This window comes from Mustela putorius, unplaced genomic scaffold (genome assembly GCF_011764305.1).
Source record: "Mustela putorius furo isolate JIRA1106 unplaced genomic scaffold, ASM1176430v1.1 tig00003834_pilon_pilon_pilon, whole genome shotgun sequence".
Classification (NCBI taxonomy): domain Eukaryota; kingdom Metazoa; phylum Chordata; class Mammalia; order Carnivora; family Mustelidae; genus Mustela; species Mustela putorius.
Genome location: NW_025421987.1, coordinates 47,519,174 through 47,536,228, shown reverse-complemented (window position 1 = coordinate 47,536,228; position 17,055 = coordinate 47,519,174). Strand labels below are relative to the sequence as shown.

Sequence of the window (17,055 nt, the reverse complement as noted above, 5' to 3'; positions counted from 1 at the left end):
ATGCCGGGAAAGTGACAGAAATCTGAGGGCTTTCCGACAAGGGGAGACCTAGTATCTAGTCAGTCATGCCCTTTACTCGCCGAAATGGCTCTGTTCTCACTTTGGTGATGAGAGGGAGGCAGGGCTGTGCCCGTTAGGCCTGTTTCTTCTCCAGAACCTAGGCTCTAGCCTTTCTGGGCCTCCCAGGGTAGGAGTAGCAAAGAGCGCGGGCTAAAAACCAAAACTCCCTGCGAATCACAGAGCCCCGAGTTCTGCCCTAAGCCGGAACTGCGGTCGGAAATCAGACCGGCGCGCTCCGTCTGTTGGCCCCACCCCTTTTCTGCCTCCGGGCCGCCCCCGGGTCCTACGGGGAAAAAGAGCAAAGACTAACAGAGCAGGACGAGCCACGGCTTCCGGGAGGAGTTTTGGGCCTGGCGAGGCACCGTCGGGCGCCGCGCTTTCACGCCAGAGGTAGCTGTGGAGACGCCGGGAGTCCGCGTAGGCGCGGTTAATGAGTGCCGCGCTTCCTCAGCATGGGCGACCACGGCTTGGAGCTGGCGTCTATGATCCCCGCTCTGCGGGAGTTGGGCAGGTAGGGCCAGGTCCGGCCGCTCCCGGTCCCGCGTCCTCTTCCGCCCGACCAGGCTGGCGTCTCACGTGCTCTTCCCCACAACCCCCCAGCCGCGCGCTTGCCGGCTCGGAAACCCTCAAGCCCAGCTCTTGGGGCTGTGTTTCGCGACTGGTTTCCGTACTTTTCTCTCGGAGAGGTGGTTAAAAATATGCGAGGTGTCGCCCCAGGCCTTTGGGAAGCCGGTCCAGGGAGAGGTGTTCGCCGACCCTGCTTGACCTCAGCGGCGCCCGGGAGCTTGTCCCTAATCCGGGGCTTGTACCCCGCAGCTGGAGAGAGCCGTCCCTTCCGATCACTTTCTACACTCATTTACTTCCGGAAGCCTCTTTCCTTAGATGAGGGACTTGACCCGTGAACTTCCCCGATTTATATTCTTTGTGATCTCTCAGGAAGGACTTGGGGTTTTAGCTTTACGTTTTGACCCAAACTATCTCTTTAGAAGAAAAATCACTGGTTCTCATTTTGAGCGAGGAAGGCCAATTGTTAAAAAGGGCAGTTGGTTTCTTCAAAATGAAACCATAGGCCGTTCTGAAGATAGGACCCATTTCCCTTTGGTCATCCGTTACCCAATCCGTTATTTTAGTCGGAAGTCCCAGGGATCTGCCACAACGCCCTTAAGATACAAGTGTGCACAGAATGTTGCCAGAATTTTTAAGATAATTTAGTATAGTTTCATTTGCAAAGGCCTGTTTTTTATAAACCGAAGAGTAAGATCAGGTAAACCAGTACCTACCTGAAGAGAGGGGAGGGATGTGGATGGCTGCCATCCACCTTCAGCACACGGGCAATTGCCCTCAACCAGGCCTAAAGAAGGCAGCGTGTTTGTTTTGCCTTTTTTGTTTGTTTGTTTTAAGTTGTAATCCACTGGGAACGAGAAAAAAGTGGGCTTGTACCACAACTGCAGTTGAACTATCAGTTGAATAATTGCTTCCCAATTGTTAAAGCTGCTTGAAAACTAAGCACACATAGCCAGAACTGACATATAAAGTCCATGGGATATTTAATTCCCTTCTTTTTGCGGAGCAGTTGTGTTCATCTCCTCTTGTTGGCCATACAAGGATATTTAGTCTTCCTCAGTCACATAAATAAGAGGAAAAATGAAGGAAGCACACTTGTCGTAACCGAATCATTCTGTTTGTGTGTGTGTGTGTTTGTTTTTTTTTTTTACTTTGCATGGCTGTTGCAAACGTACTTTGTGTTAACATTTTATAAAGGAACATGAATACAAGTGCTCATTTTAGGAAATTGATGTACGGATTTCATCTTTCAGGCTCAATGTGAAGCTCGATATTTTTTCCCCATCCTGTTTTAGTGTAGAATTAACTAATAGTTTTCTTACTTCTTTTTTCTTCCTTTATGAGACTTGCTAGTACAAGTAATAGTATCTTGGATTTATTTATAGTCTCTTACATCACCAGGGCTTAATGTTACCTTTCATTTCATTTAATTGTGGCTATTCTAAGGGAAAGAATAGAAAAAGTGACGCATGGAGAATTGTATAATAATAGTTTTAACTATCATGAGTTTCTCATTGCAACTGCTTCATTCAAGCCTATTCCATCTCACAGTATCTTCATGATGTAGAATGGAGTGTATTTTATCACTATTCAGTAAGAAACTGTGTTATAGAAATTGAAGAACCAAAGTCAAAAGAGATAGCAGTTATCAGAGCTGTGTTTCAGATTCAAGGAAGGCATCAAGGCCTTTTCATCCCCTACCGTTTTTTTCATTAATTGACTGGCAACTTGATTTCTGGGGGAAAAAAAAAAAAAAAAAAGAGATGTTAACTGTCTTACTGTGTGGACTCTTATGTCTCTGATAAATTTTGCTTCTGGTTTTTGCTGTTAGCACTCTTCTCTCTGCATAGTCTTTGAGGGTGATCCCATCCATTCCTGCCTTCAGCTACCATCTATTTGATGATTGCAGATATGTTTCTCCAGACCACATCCATTTCCTATAGAATATTTATCAATCATATACTGGCAGTTTTAGCTGGGTGTCCCATATGCCGTTAAGACTCAACATAGCTTGGTACCTGGGTTGCTCAGTTGGTTAAGTGTCTGACTCTTGATTTCGGTTCAGGTCAGGATCTCAGGGTCGTGAGATTGCGTTGGGCTCCCAAGTCAGTGGGGAGTGTGTTTGAGATTCTTTCTCCCTCTCCTCTCCCCTCTTCCCCCAAAACTCGAGCACTGTCTCTCTCCCTTCAAAAAAAAAAAAGGCTCAGCAGAGCCAATACAACTTTTCCACATATCCCACCCTCCCCAACTTTTTTTCCCTCCCATTCACTGAGGTATGGGTATCTCAGTAAATGATACCATAGTCACTCATTTTTCCAAACCAGAAGTGTAGGAATCATTCTTGACTCCCCATGTGCTTTTGCTACATCCTTTGTTCCTCTCTTCACCTTTACTCTCTTCCTAAATAACTTCATCTAAGTCCCATGGCTTTAAATATCATATGTATGCTGGCAACTCCCAAATTTATATCTACCCAGAGATATTATTAGTTTGCTTACCGTTGAACATCTATACCTGAAATGAAAATTAACCTCCAAAGCAGAACTCTTGATTTACTGTCTTTAAACTTGTTCCTTCCCCAGGTTATTGTAAATGTATCAACCAAAAGCCTAGGGGTTGTTCTTGATTCATTTCCTTATCCCTTAATAATCAATCAGCAAGTCCTGACAATCCTGCCTTTAAAATGTACTTCTCACCATCTCCACTGCTATTCTTATAATTTCTTATCTAGGCCATTTATATAAAATCTAAAAAAAAATATATGTATATATATATATTTTTTTTAGCTTTTATTTATTTAACAGAGATCACAAGTAGGTGGAGAGGCAGGCAGAGTGAGAGAGGAGGAAGCAAGTTCCCTGCTGAGCAGAGAGCCTGATGTGGGGCTCGATCCCAGGACCCTGGGACCATGACCTGAGCCGAAGGCAGAGGCTTTAACCCACTGAACCACCCAGGCACCCCTCTTATCTAGGCTATTATTGTAACCTCTCAGTTAACCTGTTTCCATTTTACCCACTTACAATGGATTTCTCATTCAGCAACCAAAGTGATATTTTCTGGGGGAGGGGGAGCAAAGTGATTTTAATAGCTTAAATTATGTTGTAGATTATTTGCATTACTCCTCTGTTTAAAACTTCTGTTAGTTTTCCAGCACACTTAGGATAAAATCCAAACTTCTCCCAAGGCTTCTAAGGTCCTGTATAATCTCGCCTCTGCCTTTCTCTAACCTCAAAGCCACATATTAGGATATGTGGACTCTGCTCCAGTGACATTGGCCTTATTTTTCATATGCGCCAAGGTCATTCCTGCCTTCAATCTTTTGCACCTTGTTCTTCTCTGAATAGACTGGTTCCATGCAGATGTCATTTCAGAGAGGTCTTCCCTGATCTTCCTGTTTAAAATTACTTTGTAGGGGTGCCTGGGTGGCTCAGTCAGTTAAGTGGCTGCCTTCAGCTCATGTCGTGATCCCAGGGTCCTAGGATTGAGCCCCACATTGGGCTCCCTGCTCAGCAGAGTCTGCTTCTCTCTCTCCCTCTGCCTGCCACTCTGCCTACTTGTGCCCTTTCTCTCTCTCTGTCAAATAAATAAAGTCTTTATTTTTAAAAAAGCATAAAAAATTAAACTACTTTGTAATCACAAGGTATTTTCAGGTAATGAAAGTTGCTTTTAAAATATTAAATAAGGGCGCCTGGGTGGCTCAGTGGGTTAAGCCGCTGCCTTCGGCTCAGGTCATGATCTCAGGGTCCTGGGATCGAGTCCCGCATCGGGCTCTCTGCTCAGCAGGGAGCCTGCTTCCTCCTCTCTCTCTGCCTGCCTCTCTGCCTACTTGTGATCTCTCTCTGTCAAATAAATAAATAAAATCTTTAAAAAAAATATTAAATGAGACTGGGTATTTACCCTAAAGATATGAATGTAGGGATCGAAGAGGCATGTATAACCCAATGTTTATAGCAGCAATGCCCACAATAGCCAGACCATGGAAAGAGCCTAGATGTCCATCAGCAAATGAATTGGTAAAGATGATGTGGTATATATATATAATGGAATATTATGCAGCCATCAAAAATGAAATCTTGCCATTTGCGATGACATGGATGGAACTAGAGGTTATTATTATGCTAAGTGAAATAAGTCAGTCAGAAAAAGACAATTACACATGATCTCTCTGATATGAGGAATTTGAGAGGTAGAGTGGGGGTTCATGGAAAGAAGGGAGGGAAAAATGAAGTAAGATAGGATGGGGAGGGAGACAAGCCCCTAAGAGACTCTTCATCTCAGAAAACAGGATTGCTGGGCGGTGATGGGGGGATGGGAAGGATAGGGTGGCGGGTGATGGACATGGGAGAGTATGTGCTGTGGTGAGTGCTGTGAATTATATAACACTGATGATTCACATCATCACATGTAACACAATATATTACATGTTAATTCAAAAATAAATAAATTTTAAGAAATAAATAAAATATTAAATGGGGAATGGGAAGGAGATGAAAGTCTGGGAAGCATTAACATTAGTCACTAGAGGAGATTTGAATGGTGAGAAGAAGCCAGTCATGTAAAAATGGGAGAAATGTCTGAGATTGAATGGGAAGTTTAAGGGTCTCTAGATGGGAATGAGCCTATGTTTTTTAAAGAATGGGAAGAAGGATGAAACCATAGGAAACACAGAAGGGACTGGTGTGAATCAAAGGTGGAGGAGTAGCCATGGGCCATGTCCTTTTTAGTACCTTCTAGGCTAGAACAAGGAGTTATTCTGGCCCATTATTCTCATTATTACTTATTATTTAGGTGCAGTGGGAAACCATTGGAATGTTTTAGACAGGGAAATAACAAGTGAATTCAAATTTTAAAACTGTTTACCTTTCACTCTCTTGCTTTTAGAACTTTTCAATGTCTCATTGTCTTCAGTACAAAATCCAGACTCTTTAGTTGGTTCTTTGAGCTTTGACCTTACAGTTTTTCTTCAGCTTCATTTCCAATTACTGCCTCCCTCTTCTTTAGCCATATAGAACTCCTTATAGTTTCTAGAGCAGCCTGTGCCTTTGCGCATGCTGTTTCCTCTGCTTGGAATACTTCCTCCTTTAACTTATTTTACTTGCCTAGCCCCTTTGGTAAAGCTTTGTATCACTTCCAGGGAGCCTGGACTGATAGGCTCTGCCCAGGGCTGAGTATCCTTCTTGTGCTATGTCTTGGCTCTATTGACACTTAACCATGCTGTGTTAAAGTTACCTGTTTACTTTTTTAACTTTTAATCTACAAATTTTTTTAGGTTTGATGCATGATATCTTGGTTAACCTGGTATTTGATGTTTGCCCCAGAAGAGATAATCAAGTATTTGTTAATGTATCCAGCCTTCAGGAGATATTTAAATTTCCTCCTAAGAATACCCTCTTAAGTCAGTTCCAATGTAGAGGTTGTATAAAAAGAAATGTTCACTCTCCCATGAGTGAGTATTCTAATAGTACATCTAATGAATGATAATCAACTCACCTTTTAAAAAAACTGATTAAAAATGGGGCACCTGACTGGCTCAGTTGATACATGTGTGACTTGATTTTGGGATTTTGAGTTCAAGCTCCATGTTGGATGGGGAGCCTACTTAAAAAAAAAAATTTTTTTTTATAAAAATGACACAAGTTGATAGTGTATCAAAGATTTTGATAAAAATGACATAAATTGTCTTTATAAAAAATTAAATTTTGTAGAAAACTTACTACCACCCACAGTCCTGATTCCTCTCTCAATACTCCCCATTTTACATTTCTAGATGATACTTGCTAAATTACACTTGGTTTGTAAAGACAAACTCTTGACTTTGTCTAAAACAATTGGTATTGTAATTTTAGACTTGTAACATTTTTTGTTATATTTAAATCTGTAATGTCATATAATATGGTAGCCACTAGCTAAATGTAGCCACCTGTTGTTTGTCTAACTTAAGATGTTCTGTAAATGGGGGCGCCTGTGTGGCTCAGTGGATTAAAGCCACTGCTTTCAGCTCAGGTCATGATCTCAGGGTCCTGGGATAGAGCTCTTGGCTCAGCAGGGAGCCTGCTTCCTCCTCTCTCTCTTCCTGCCTCTCTGCCTACTTGTGATCTATCTGTCAAATAAATAAATAGATAAATAAAATCTTAAAAAATAAAAAAGATGTTCTGTAAATGTAAGATACATACTGGATTTCAAAGAGTCAGATAAAAAATATATAGATAGAACTGTCTCTAATAATTTTAATATCAGTTACATGTTCAAATTATATTTTAGATAATATTGTTTGAAAATTGCTTTCTTTCTATTAATGTGGCTACTTAGAAAAATTTGAATTGCACATGTGACTTGCATTATTTCTATGGACTAAGGTTGGCTTAAATAATAAGATAAATAGCACCAAGTTTGTTTCACTTTCATGTAAAAACTACTTGGCCTTTGTAACTAACTTGGCCTTTGATTCTATGTACCTAGGGTTTGTATTACTTGTCAGTATTTGTTGATTTCAGTAAGTTAGTTTCAGCTTGAGAGGATAAAAAAGTTCTGGAGATGGTGGTGATGGTGTAGAATAATGTGAATATACTAAATACCATGGAACAGTATAGTTAAAGTGGTTAAAATAAATTTTATGTTAAGTATATGTGACCATAATAAAAAATATATTCAAAGGACATTTTAACAAACAAATTTAATTTGATCCTGTCTGGAGCTCTCTTCTAACCTTGGTTTCTAGAACATACCTCTTATGGTTTTCTTTTTGTTTTTCTGGCTCTTTTCCTTTCTCCTTCATTGCCCCTTTAACTTCAATGTCGGGTTTTCTCTTTGGCTTCCTTATTACTTCTTATATTGCACTAATTTTCAAGGCTTCCACTACCACAAACTATAGTAGTGTTAGATAATGTAATTTCCATGAACGTCAGCCTCCTTACTTGTAAATTAGGGTTTAATATTGCTATCATACCGCTTGTGAAATATGCAGTAATGTAGACAGTGTGTTTAGCCTTGTTTGATAGGTATTGTTATATAATGATAATCTATATCTCTAGGCTAGATATTTCTTGAGGACTAGAGCTTTCAAAAAAAATTTTTTTCCCATAAACTCTACGCCCACTGTGGGGCTTGAATTTACCACCTGGAGATCATAGAGCCACTCACAGGCTTTGTGGACTGAGCCAGCCAGGCATCCCTTGAGGGACTAGAATTTTAATTCCAACAGTCTTTTGTGCATCCCACTTAGTTCTTCCCTTGAGACCTTAAATTCAGTATTTCTAAAACTGGTTTTGTTTTTCTCCCCAGACCTGTACTTCCTTCTGTGTTAACTGTTTCAGTGACTGGCCTCACAATTCACTCTGGATAGAGGCCTAGGTTGATTTACCAGTCTCCTCCACTAACTTGTCTTTCACCTCCCCCAGTGGTAGTTTCTGGTATTTAGTGTGGCATGTTATAGGTGCTCAATAAATGGTTGTTTTTATAAATGACTGTATAAGTCTTCATCCAGTGTGGAAGAATACAGACTTACTACTATATTCTTACGTTCAGTTCTGTGCTGGTTTATACCAAATCATGGAGCTTAAGTTCGATTCATTCAGGATTCTAAGATACAGTTGCTCTGCTTAATTATTATCTACTCTTAATGTTTATTTTTTCTTGATTAGTTCTAATACTTGATGTAATTATATGCAATTTCCCTAATATTTTATTGAATTTTAATTGTGGAAAATTTCAAACATCAAAAAGAAGGAAAATGATATATCAGTTGCCCATTCAACCCAATAATTATTTATTCATGGCCCTCTTCCTCTCAACTCAGATTACTTTGAAGCAAACTTGAAACATCATTTCATCTATAAATACCAATATTTATCTGTACAGGATAAAGACCTTTTTTAAACATACCATAATATCATTGTGATACTTAAGAATGATTTCTTAATAACATCAAATATCTAGCCTCTGTTTAAATTTTTCCATTTGTCATATACAGTTTGCTAATATTTTTATTTTTGTTTTTTTGTGTGTTTTTTTTTTAGCTTGTGTTTTTTTTTTTTTTAAATTAGGATCCATTGTAGGATCATAGATTGTAATTGATTGATTTGGCTCTTAAGTCTTTGTTAAAGGTTTCTCCTCTTTTTTTCCTTTAGAATTCATTTGTTGAAGAAACTATGTTGAGTAGATTTTCCAGGTCTAGATCAATATGAATAAAATGCAAGCTATATGGATAATTAAAAATTTTATAGTAGCCACATGACAAAAAATAAAATAGGTGAAAGTAATTTTTAATGTATTCTATGTAACTCAGCATCTCTATTATTTATGCATGTAATTAATATAAAATTACTAATGAGATATATATTTTCTGTACCAAATATTTATTTATTTATTTTTTTTTTTTAAAGATTTTATTTATTTATTTGACAGACAGAGATCACAAGTAGGCAGAGAGGCAGGCAGAGAGAGAGAGGAGGAAGCAGGCTCCCTGCTGAGCAGAGAGCCCGATGCGGGACTCGATCCCAGGACCCTGAGATCATGACCTGAGCCGAAGGCAGCGGCTTAACCCACTGAGCCACCCAGGTGCCCCATGTACCAAATATTTAAAATTCAGTGTATATTTTATACTGAAAGCACATCTCAATTTGGTCTAACCACATTTCACATGCTCTATAGCTACATAAATAATGGCTACTATATTGGGCAGGGCAGGTCTAGATTTTGCATATTGGGTGCCTTTGGTATCATTTAGCATGTTTTTTTTTCCCTTATAAATCAGTAACATGTTTAGATTTTTCTTTAATTTTTAAACAGAAGGGTATAATGAATGTCAACATTAAAACTAAATACATTTGATAAATTCAAATTTAGAGAAATTTTTACAAATGAAATTGTAAGTCTCTTTTAGGCTTAAAAACTTTTTATCTTACTTAAATCTTACCTATTTTAGTGCCAGTCCAGAGGAATATAATACAGTTGTACAGAAGCCGAGACAAATTTTATGTCAGTTCATTGACCGAATACTTACAGATGTAAATGTTGGTAAGAAACAGTTATTTCTTATATAAATTTTATGAATTAAACTGTTTTCCTTTTCATATATACAACATTATGCTAGCATTTTTCTCATGTAGTTTTAAATATAGAGTTAGTATTCATGATAGTTACTATTTTCAAGAAACTTATTTATATTAACTTATTACATATGTGATTTAGGCGTTTAAAGTAATTCTGTTTACCTGCTTGTTGTCTAGATTTTCTGCTGCTTGCTATGGCATTCTTCTTTGATTTATTAATAGATGATAGATAAAAAATAGCCATGTCTAATGATGTGGACCCTGTTTTAGCTAGGTCTTACACTAGTGGTTGAGAAACAAATGCCATTTAAAAACTCTAATTAAGACTTGGTGACTCTGTGGGAGGTAGTAAGATCTTGTGAGTTGTTGGAGCAACTCCTATTTGTGGGAGTCTAAGAGACAAATATTACCAACTTGGCAAGATAGGTGTTGCATTTGTCATATCTGTTAAAATTACATGGAAGGGGTAATGTAGAGTAGCATTTGGCCTGCAGTATATAAACTTACTTCCAAATTCAGCACATATTATGACTTAAAATAGTTAGCCTTTCTTTTTCCAATCTATGAAATTAAGAGTTGCTGAAAAATAACAAAGGACTACTGAATATTTGGAAGATGTGTTTTCATATAGTACTGTCCTTGTTTTTAGACCACTTGCCCTTCCCCTCCCTAAGCAGTTCCTGGACGAATCTCATCATCCAGGAAACACTTGTTTCCTCTATTGTGGATTGGTGCAGTTAACATACCATATTATAATTATTAGTTTGTCTGATTCTCTCACCTAATCAGGTGAAGTTTTTTCCCCCACTCAGATTATAGTACATTGCCAGGCATCTTGTAGGCCTTTAATCTGTATTTGGTGAATTAGTGTATAATAGATGAATGTACATGATTATTAAACATTTAAAATTAGAAAGATAGGATTGTAGAGTTTAGTCCCATCAATTTATCATGAATATTGTGCTGGACACAGTTCTGGTCACCAAAGTCTAGTTTTTTAACAAAAGGACTGCCATCTAATTTTCATGACTCTTTAAAATGAATCTTTTATTATTTTAGTTGCTCTAGAACTCGTAAAGAAAACTGACTCTCAGCCAACCTCTGTGATGTTGCTTGATTTCATCCAGCATATAATGAAGTCCTCCCCACTTATGTTTGTAAATGTGAATGGAAGCCAAGGCCAAAATGAGGCCAAAGGCAGTTGTATTGGTAAGTCCTGCTATTTGTGCATGCATTTCCAATTGGTTTTATGAAATCTACCCTCTTTTGCTCTTCTGAAATTTTATGCATATTTCGGTCATATTTGCTCTGAATTTAAGAGAGCAAAATGGTAATGTTTAGTTTTGTTTTATGCATCTTTATTTTCTTTTCTTATGAAGTAGGTACCCAGTATTGAATAGAACTAATCAAATTTGTTTATTTGCCATTGAATACTTGAGCAGTTTTCTTTTTTCTGTTTTTGATAATCTCTTTTCGATCAGGCATTAGTAATTTGTGGCCCACAGGCTGGCTGCCTGTTCTTTGTAAAAAAAAAGTTTTATCAGAAAACCCATGCTTTTACTCATTGTATTTCCTTATTGTCTATAACTACTAGAAAGGCAATGTTGAGTAGTTGACATGGAGGCCATAAGTATTTCACACCCAAAATATTTCCTATCTAGCCCTTTAAAAGCAATTTTGCTAACTCTAGATGTTGAAGCTTTTTTCTAGACTCTACCCTTATTTTTCCCACTACTTTTATCCCTTTATTGACCTCCTTGTAACGAGATGTGAAGCAAATATCTTTTCTTTTTTCTGTACAATGCATAGGGTATTTAAAATTTTTTTTACTTGAATTTTAGTATTCAGCTTTGATAGCATGTCCTCCAAAAAGTGTTTTCTGACTAGAACTCCTGACTGCCTGCCCTAGCAATGACTTAGTTGCTCCTGCTTTATGTTCTGTTAGTACTGTGTTCTGCATTTCTTCTATCAGAGCGGTTACTAAGCTGGATTATAAAACCTGTTTGTATTCTTTGCCACCTTTTAAATTAAATTTAATTTTTTTAAAGATTTTTTTATTTATTCATTTGAGAGAGAGTATTAGCAGATGCAGAGTCTTAGGGAGAGGAGGAAGCGGACTCCTCACTGAGCAGGCAGCTCCCAAGTGGGGCTTGATCCCAGGGCCGTGGGATCATGACCTGAGCCAAAGGCAGACACTTAACTGAGTGAGCCACCTAGGGCACCCCTTCACCACACTTTTTTAAACAATAGGTCACAACCTGTTAGTAGGTTATGAAGATAAAATATAATTGACCAGAAAATATCACAATATATTGCATGTAATAAATACTTTTTCATGAAACCTTTGTTTCATATATTTAAATAAAAGAATTATGCATATGTAGGCTGGGTCATGATATAAAATGTATCTCTTAGTTTGAGAAACTATGTTACAAGATTCATGAGGACTATGACATTTGTTTTTGTGCACTTGGGACAGAGTTGCAATGTTTGTCCAGGGAATGATAATAGTAACCATTTGTTGAACTTCAAGCACTTTGCTGAGGATTTCATGTGTATCATCATACTTGTTCCTCATGGTAACCTTCATTATTCCCTTCTTAGAGATGAAGTTACCAAGGTTCAGAGAAATGAGAAGTTCACACAGCTCCTAACTGGAAAGCTAGGACTTTTGACTTCAAAATTGGTACTAAATTACCATATTTCCATTGTGTAGGGAATGTTTTAGACTGTGTTGTTAGTGTGATACTTTAAAAATGAATGGGGATGCCTGGGTTCAGCTCAGTATGTTAAGAGTCTGCATTCAGCTGAGGTTATGATCCCATGCCTCTAGGATGGAGTCCCGCATTGTGCTCCTTGCTCAACTAGGGGCCTGCTTTTACCTCTGCCTCTGCTCCTATCCCTGTTTAGGTGTGTGTGTGTGCGTGCATACTCTTTCTCTCGTCCTCACTGTCAAAATAAATAAAAACTTTTTTAAAAAGTTAAAAGTGAATGATCAGGGATTTAGCAAGTTAACTAGCATTTCTGATGTACTTATTTAATATCTTTTTTGTTTATTTTGAAGAATTCAGTAATTGGATCATAACAAGACTTCTGAGGATTGCAGCAACTCCATCCTGTCATATGTTACACAAGAAAATCTGTGAAGTTATCTGCTCATTATTATTTCTTTTTAAAAGCAAGAACCCTGTAATTTTTGGAGTTCTGACAAAGGAATTACTACATCTTTTTGAAGATGTCATTTACCTCCATAGAAAAAATGCAATGGGACATGTTGTGGAATGGCCAGTGGTAGTTTGCCGATTTTTAAGTCAATTAGATGAACATGTGGGATATTTACAACCAGCTCCTTTGCAGTTCATGAACATGCAAAATTTAGAATTTATTGAAGTCACTTTATTAACAGTTCTTATTCGTATTGTTGCAGTTGTGTTTTTTAGAAGGCAAGAACTCTTTCTTTGGCAGATAGGTTGTGTTCTGCTAGAGTATGGTAGTCCAAAGATTAAATCCTTAGCAATTACCCTTTTAACTGAACTCTTCGAGCTTGGGGGATTACCAGCACAACCAGCCAGCACTTTCTTCAGCTCTTTTTTGGGATTATTAAAACATCTTGTAGAAATGGATGCTGACCATTTGAAACTCTATGAAGAACCATTATCAAAGCTGATAAAAACACTGTTCCCCTTTGAAGCAGAAGCTTATAGAAATATTGAACCTGTCTATTTAAATATGCTGCTGGAAAAACTCTGTGTCATGTTTGAAGATGGTGTGCTTATGCGGCTTAAGTCTGATTTGCTAAAAGCAGCTTTATGCCATTTACTGCAGTATTTTCTTAAATATGTGCCAGCTGGGTATGAATCTGCTTTAGAAGTCAGGAAGGTTTATGTGAGAAACATTTGTAGAGTTCTTGTGGATGTGCTTGGATTTCAGGTAGATGCAGAGGTAAGTCATTTTTAAGGTTTCTTGATAAGTGTGTATTTTGTTTATAGTGTAAGTGTATATGTATATTTCAGATGTAATAATGAGAAAATAGAATATCTTTAATAACATTTATTCAGAATGAAATGATTTTTTTCACAATCAACTTTGGTTCCTTATTATGGACTTTTACTTTGAGAAGGATTTCACTAAGTTGGTAATGAACTGCCAGTGGAGTAGAATGTTTTAAAGTAGAATTTGTGAAGTATAAGCATGTTCCATGCATTATTAATTAAAAGGGGACCAGTTAGCAGCTTAATTGCAAAAACTTTAAGCACTAACCTAGATTTTATCTTTGGCAGGTTATATTCAATCACGTTTAGAAAACCTGTGGGTACATAGTACTAGTCATGCCAAATTATGCCTTTTTTTCCTATTCAGACTGTGAGAGACAGGCAGTACATTAAAAAAATATACGGTAACTTGGGTAAATATTTTACCTCTAAGTTGCTGGATTTGTAGTATGGAAGAGGTTAGTAATTCCCTTATGGAGTTTTTCTTTGTAGCATTTTTTTAAATAAAGATTTTGTTCATTTATTTGAGAGAGAGAGCAAGTACAAGCAGAGGGAGGGGCAAAGGGAGCCCAAATTGGGGCTTGATCCCAGGACTCTAGGATCATGACCTGAGCCCAAGGCAGATGCTTAACCAGTGGAGCCACCCAGGAGCCCCACTTTGTAGAATTTTTGTAGAAAAACAGATCAGAGAGAGAATTTGTCTGGAGACTTTTAGGTCTATAGAACCATCATTCTAGATACAGGATCATATATATGTCTATTCATAGATTGTGAAATTATATAAATTAATTTAGGTCTTTGTTTTACTTGATGAGACTCTGAAAATAGTTTGCCCTCATAGAGAACTTAAAACCTAATGAATTTTTGCAGTCTTTGAATAACGTATTCCTAAGGCAGTTTTTGAAATTATTTTTACTTTCTCAGTATTTGTTGGGCCCACTTTATGCAGCCTTAAAAATGGAAAGTATGGAAATCATTGAGGAAGTTCAAAGCCAAATTCAACAGGAAAACCTCAGCAGTAATAGTGATGGAATATCAGCCAAAAGGCTTCGACTCAGCTCATCTCTCAACTCTTCCAAAAGACCACCAAAACAGACTGAAGAGTATGACCTTCATTCAGTTTGTATTTAGTCATTTAATGAAACCTTTATTCACTTTTAGAAATCACCTTTAGTTAAGTGCTTTGACTTAAATACAGAGCAATTGTTCTTTTAAAGGCAGTCAAAGGAATGCTTAAAATATTTTAATACTTGTAGTCCATTCTAATGTGAAAGAGAACATGACTACATATGGTTACTTAGAAGATTTTTTAAGTTTCTACTTGTCTCTCTGACTTAACTTCTTAATATCTAAAAAACTCTGAGATAATATATTCATCAGCAATTTAAGATATGTTAACAAATAAACTTAAATATGTTAACAAATAATGTGATCAAAGAATTCCCATATTTCAGTTAGCTCTGAAAGTTGTTTTAATTGAACCAATTTTATATTTAAACCAAATTTATATTAAATATGAATATCTTTATATTGTGCTTATAATTAATTACAGAGTTAACCATGTAGATATGAACAAAAAGAGCATACTGTGGAGTGCCCTGAAACAGAAAGCAGAGTCCCTTCAGATTTTCCTTGAATGTGGTGGACTAAAGAATCCTGTTATTGCAACTTTAGAAGGAATCACTGTTGTCCTACAGCTGACTGCTCTGTGTACGGTTCATTGTTCTCATCAAAACATGGACTGGTAAAAACAACTTGTATTTTTTGGGTGGGTTGTCTGTAATAAATTTGGATTTATTGCTTTAGGAGACCTCATTATTTGCTCAATTTGTGTGACCTTAGAGCACAGACATTTCAGTGAAATGGAAATTTGTTTTTTATTGAGCACCTGCTAAATGCTAGTATTGTATTAAGTACTATACATATATTATTTAATCTTCATAACAGTTCTGTAAGTTAAATGCTATTATGCCTACTTCACAAATTGGAGATTGAGGCTTAGAGAAATTGAGGCTTATTGTTTTGTAAATTGGTCCTTTATGCACAAGGTAATAGGAAACTGAAGAAAGAGGCAGATGACTCCAGATTGGTAAGTGGGAGGTTTTATAAGGGAACTTGCTTATAAGGCCCATCTCAGGCAGCTGTGGAAGACAAAAATCATCTCTCAGCTCATTTTCCGGAATCTTAAAAGTTTATATGGAGGACTTAATGGGGTTAAATCATGTTTTCAGTCCACATGGTCTCAACAGCACCTTACTCTGAAGGCTCTGTCCTTGTAACACCTCCCACTATGGGACCAGTAAGTAGAGTGCACATTCCAAAGACAGGGGAAGGGGTGAGGAGCCTCTGATGGCCTGGGTCCAGCTTGAGGGTCAACTGGTGGTCATCCTTTTGATTGCTTTCTCTAATAAGACTATTTTTGTCTGAAGCCAAGACTAACTTTCCTGGGCATACATGATTAGAAAGTAGCAGAGCACATTTTTATATAACTCAAAAGCCAATGTTGTTTTAGTCATTTATTCAAAAGAACATTTCCCTTTGATAATAAGAATAGGGATATAGAACTTGTTAGAAGTATGTTTTCAGTTTGGTATTCTTAATATAGTTTAATTCTATCAGAAGAAAACAAGTGTCAATCTTCTCTGAAGATTTAGTCTTATTTTTACTGTCAAGTTACAGATCAAAACTATTTGTTTTATACATGATCGTTTATTCTGTTATTTTCTGACTTAGCTAGCCAATAAAAAGTTATGAAGGAGATTTTAAAGAAACTATTAATTCAGACTACATTAAATTTAGAATTTGAGACAGCTTGAAGAAATAGCTGATTAGGCTATAAGCTACTCTTCTATTACTAAGAAAGGGTTTACTGAGGCTGTTAATAATTATACAGGGATATCTTCTGTCATTTTTAAGCCTAGTGATACCAAATTTGAATGTTCTATATTAATTTTAATTACTGAATCCTAAGAGTGATTTAGACTGACATAGTTTAAACTTAAAATAATAATAGCATATTAATTGATTTTCATATTTACTTTGAATTGGTTTAAACTTGTGTTAGTTTTATACTCACAGTTTCTTTTGGCTTACTTCAGTATTAGGTTGGACTATAACAAAATTCATTGTAATTCTGTGTCTTAAAAATGTTTTAATTGTAGTCATAATTTCAAGGACTGTCAACAGAAATGTCAGAAGAAACCTTCAGTAGAGATAACTTGGATGTCTTTGGATTTTTACACAACACTGCTTAAGAGCTGTAGGAGTTTGTTAGAATCTGTTCAGAAGCCTGACCTGGAGGCAGTTATTGATAAAGTGGTGAAAATATATGATGCTCTGATTTATATTCACGGTGAGTATAAATAAACAGTAAAACAAAATAGCCTTTA

The 17,055-nt window shown here is 37.0% G+C and overlaps 1 protein-coding gene across 2 annotated transcripts in view; it reads left to right on the top strand.

Moving 5' to 3' along the window:
• The first annotated feature begins 357 nt into the window (after positions 1-357).
• The window catches only part of ATR (ATR serine/threonine kinase), a 91,626-nt gene continuing 74,928 nt past the window's right edge, over positions 358-17,055 (top strand). The window contains exons 1-7 of one of the 2 annotated variants that reach the window (XM_004754475.3): positions 358-571; positions 9,548-9,639; positions 10,734-10,883; positions 12,739-13,616; positions 14,591-14,769; positions 15,219-15,410; positions 16,828-17,018. In XM_004754475.3, the coding sequence (XP_004754532.1) occupies positions 513-571; positions 9,548-9,639; positions 10,734-10,883; positions 12,739-13,616; positions 14,591-14,769; positions 15,219-15,410; positions 16,828-17,018 (1,741 nt within the window). In that variant the 5' untranslated portion in view covers positions 358-512. The remainder of the gene's footprint in view (positions 572-9,547; positions 9,640-10,733; positions 10,884-12,738; positions 13,617-14,590; positions 14,770-15,218; positions 15,411-16,827; positions 17,019-17,055) is intronic. The other variant, XM_004754476.3, reaches the window with a different exon arrangement.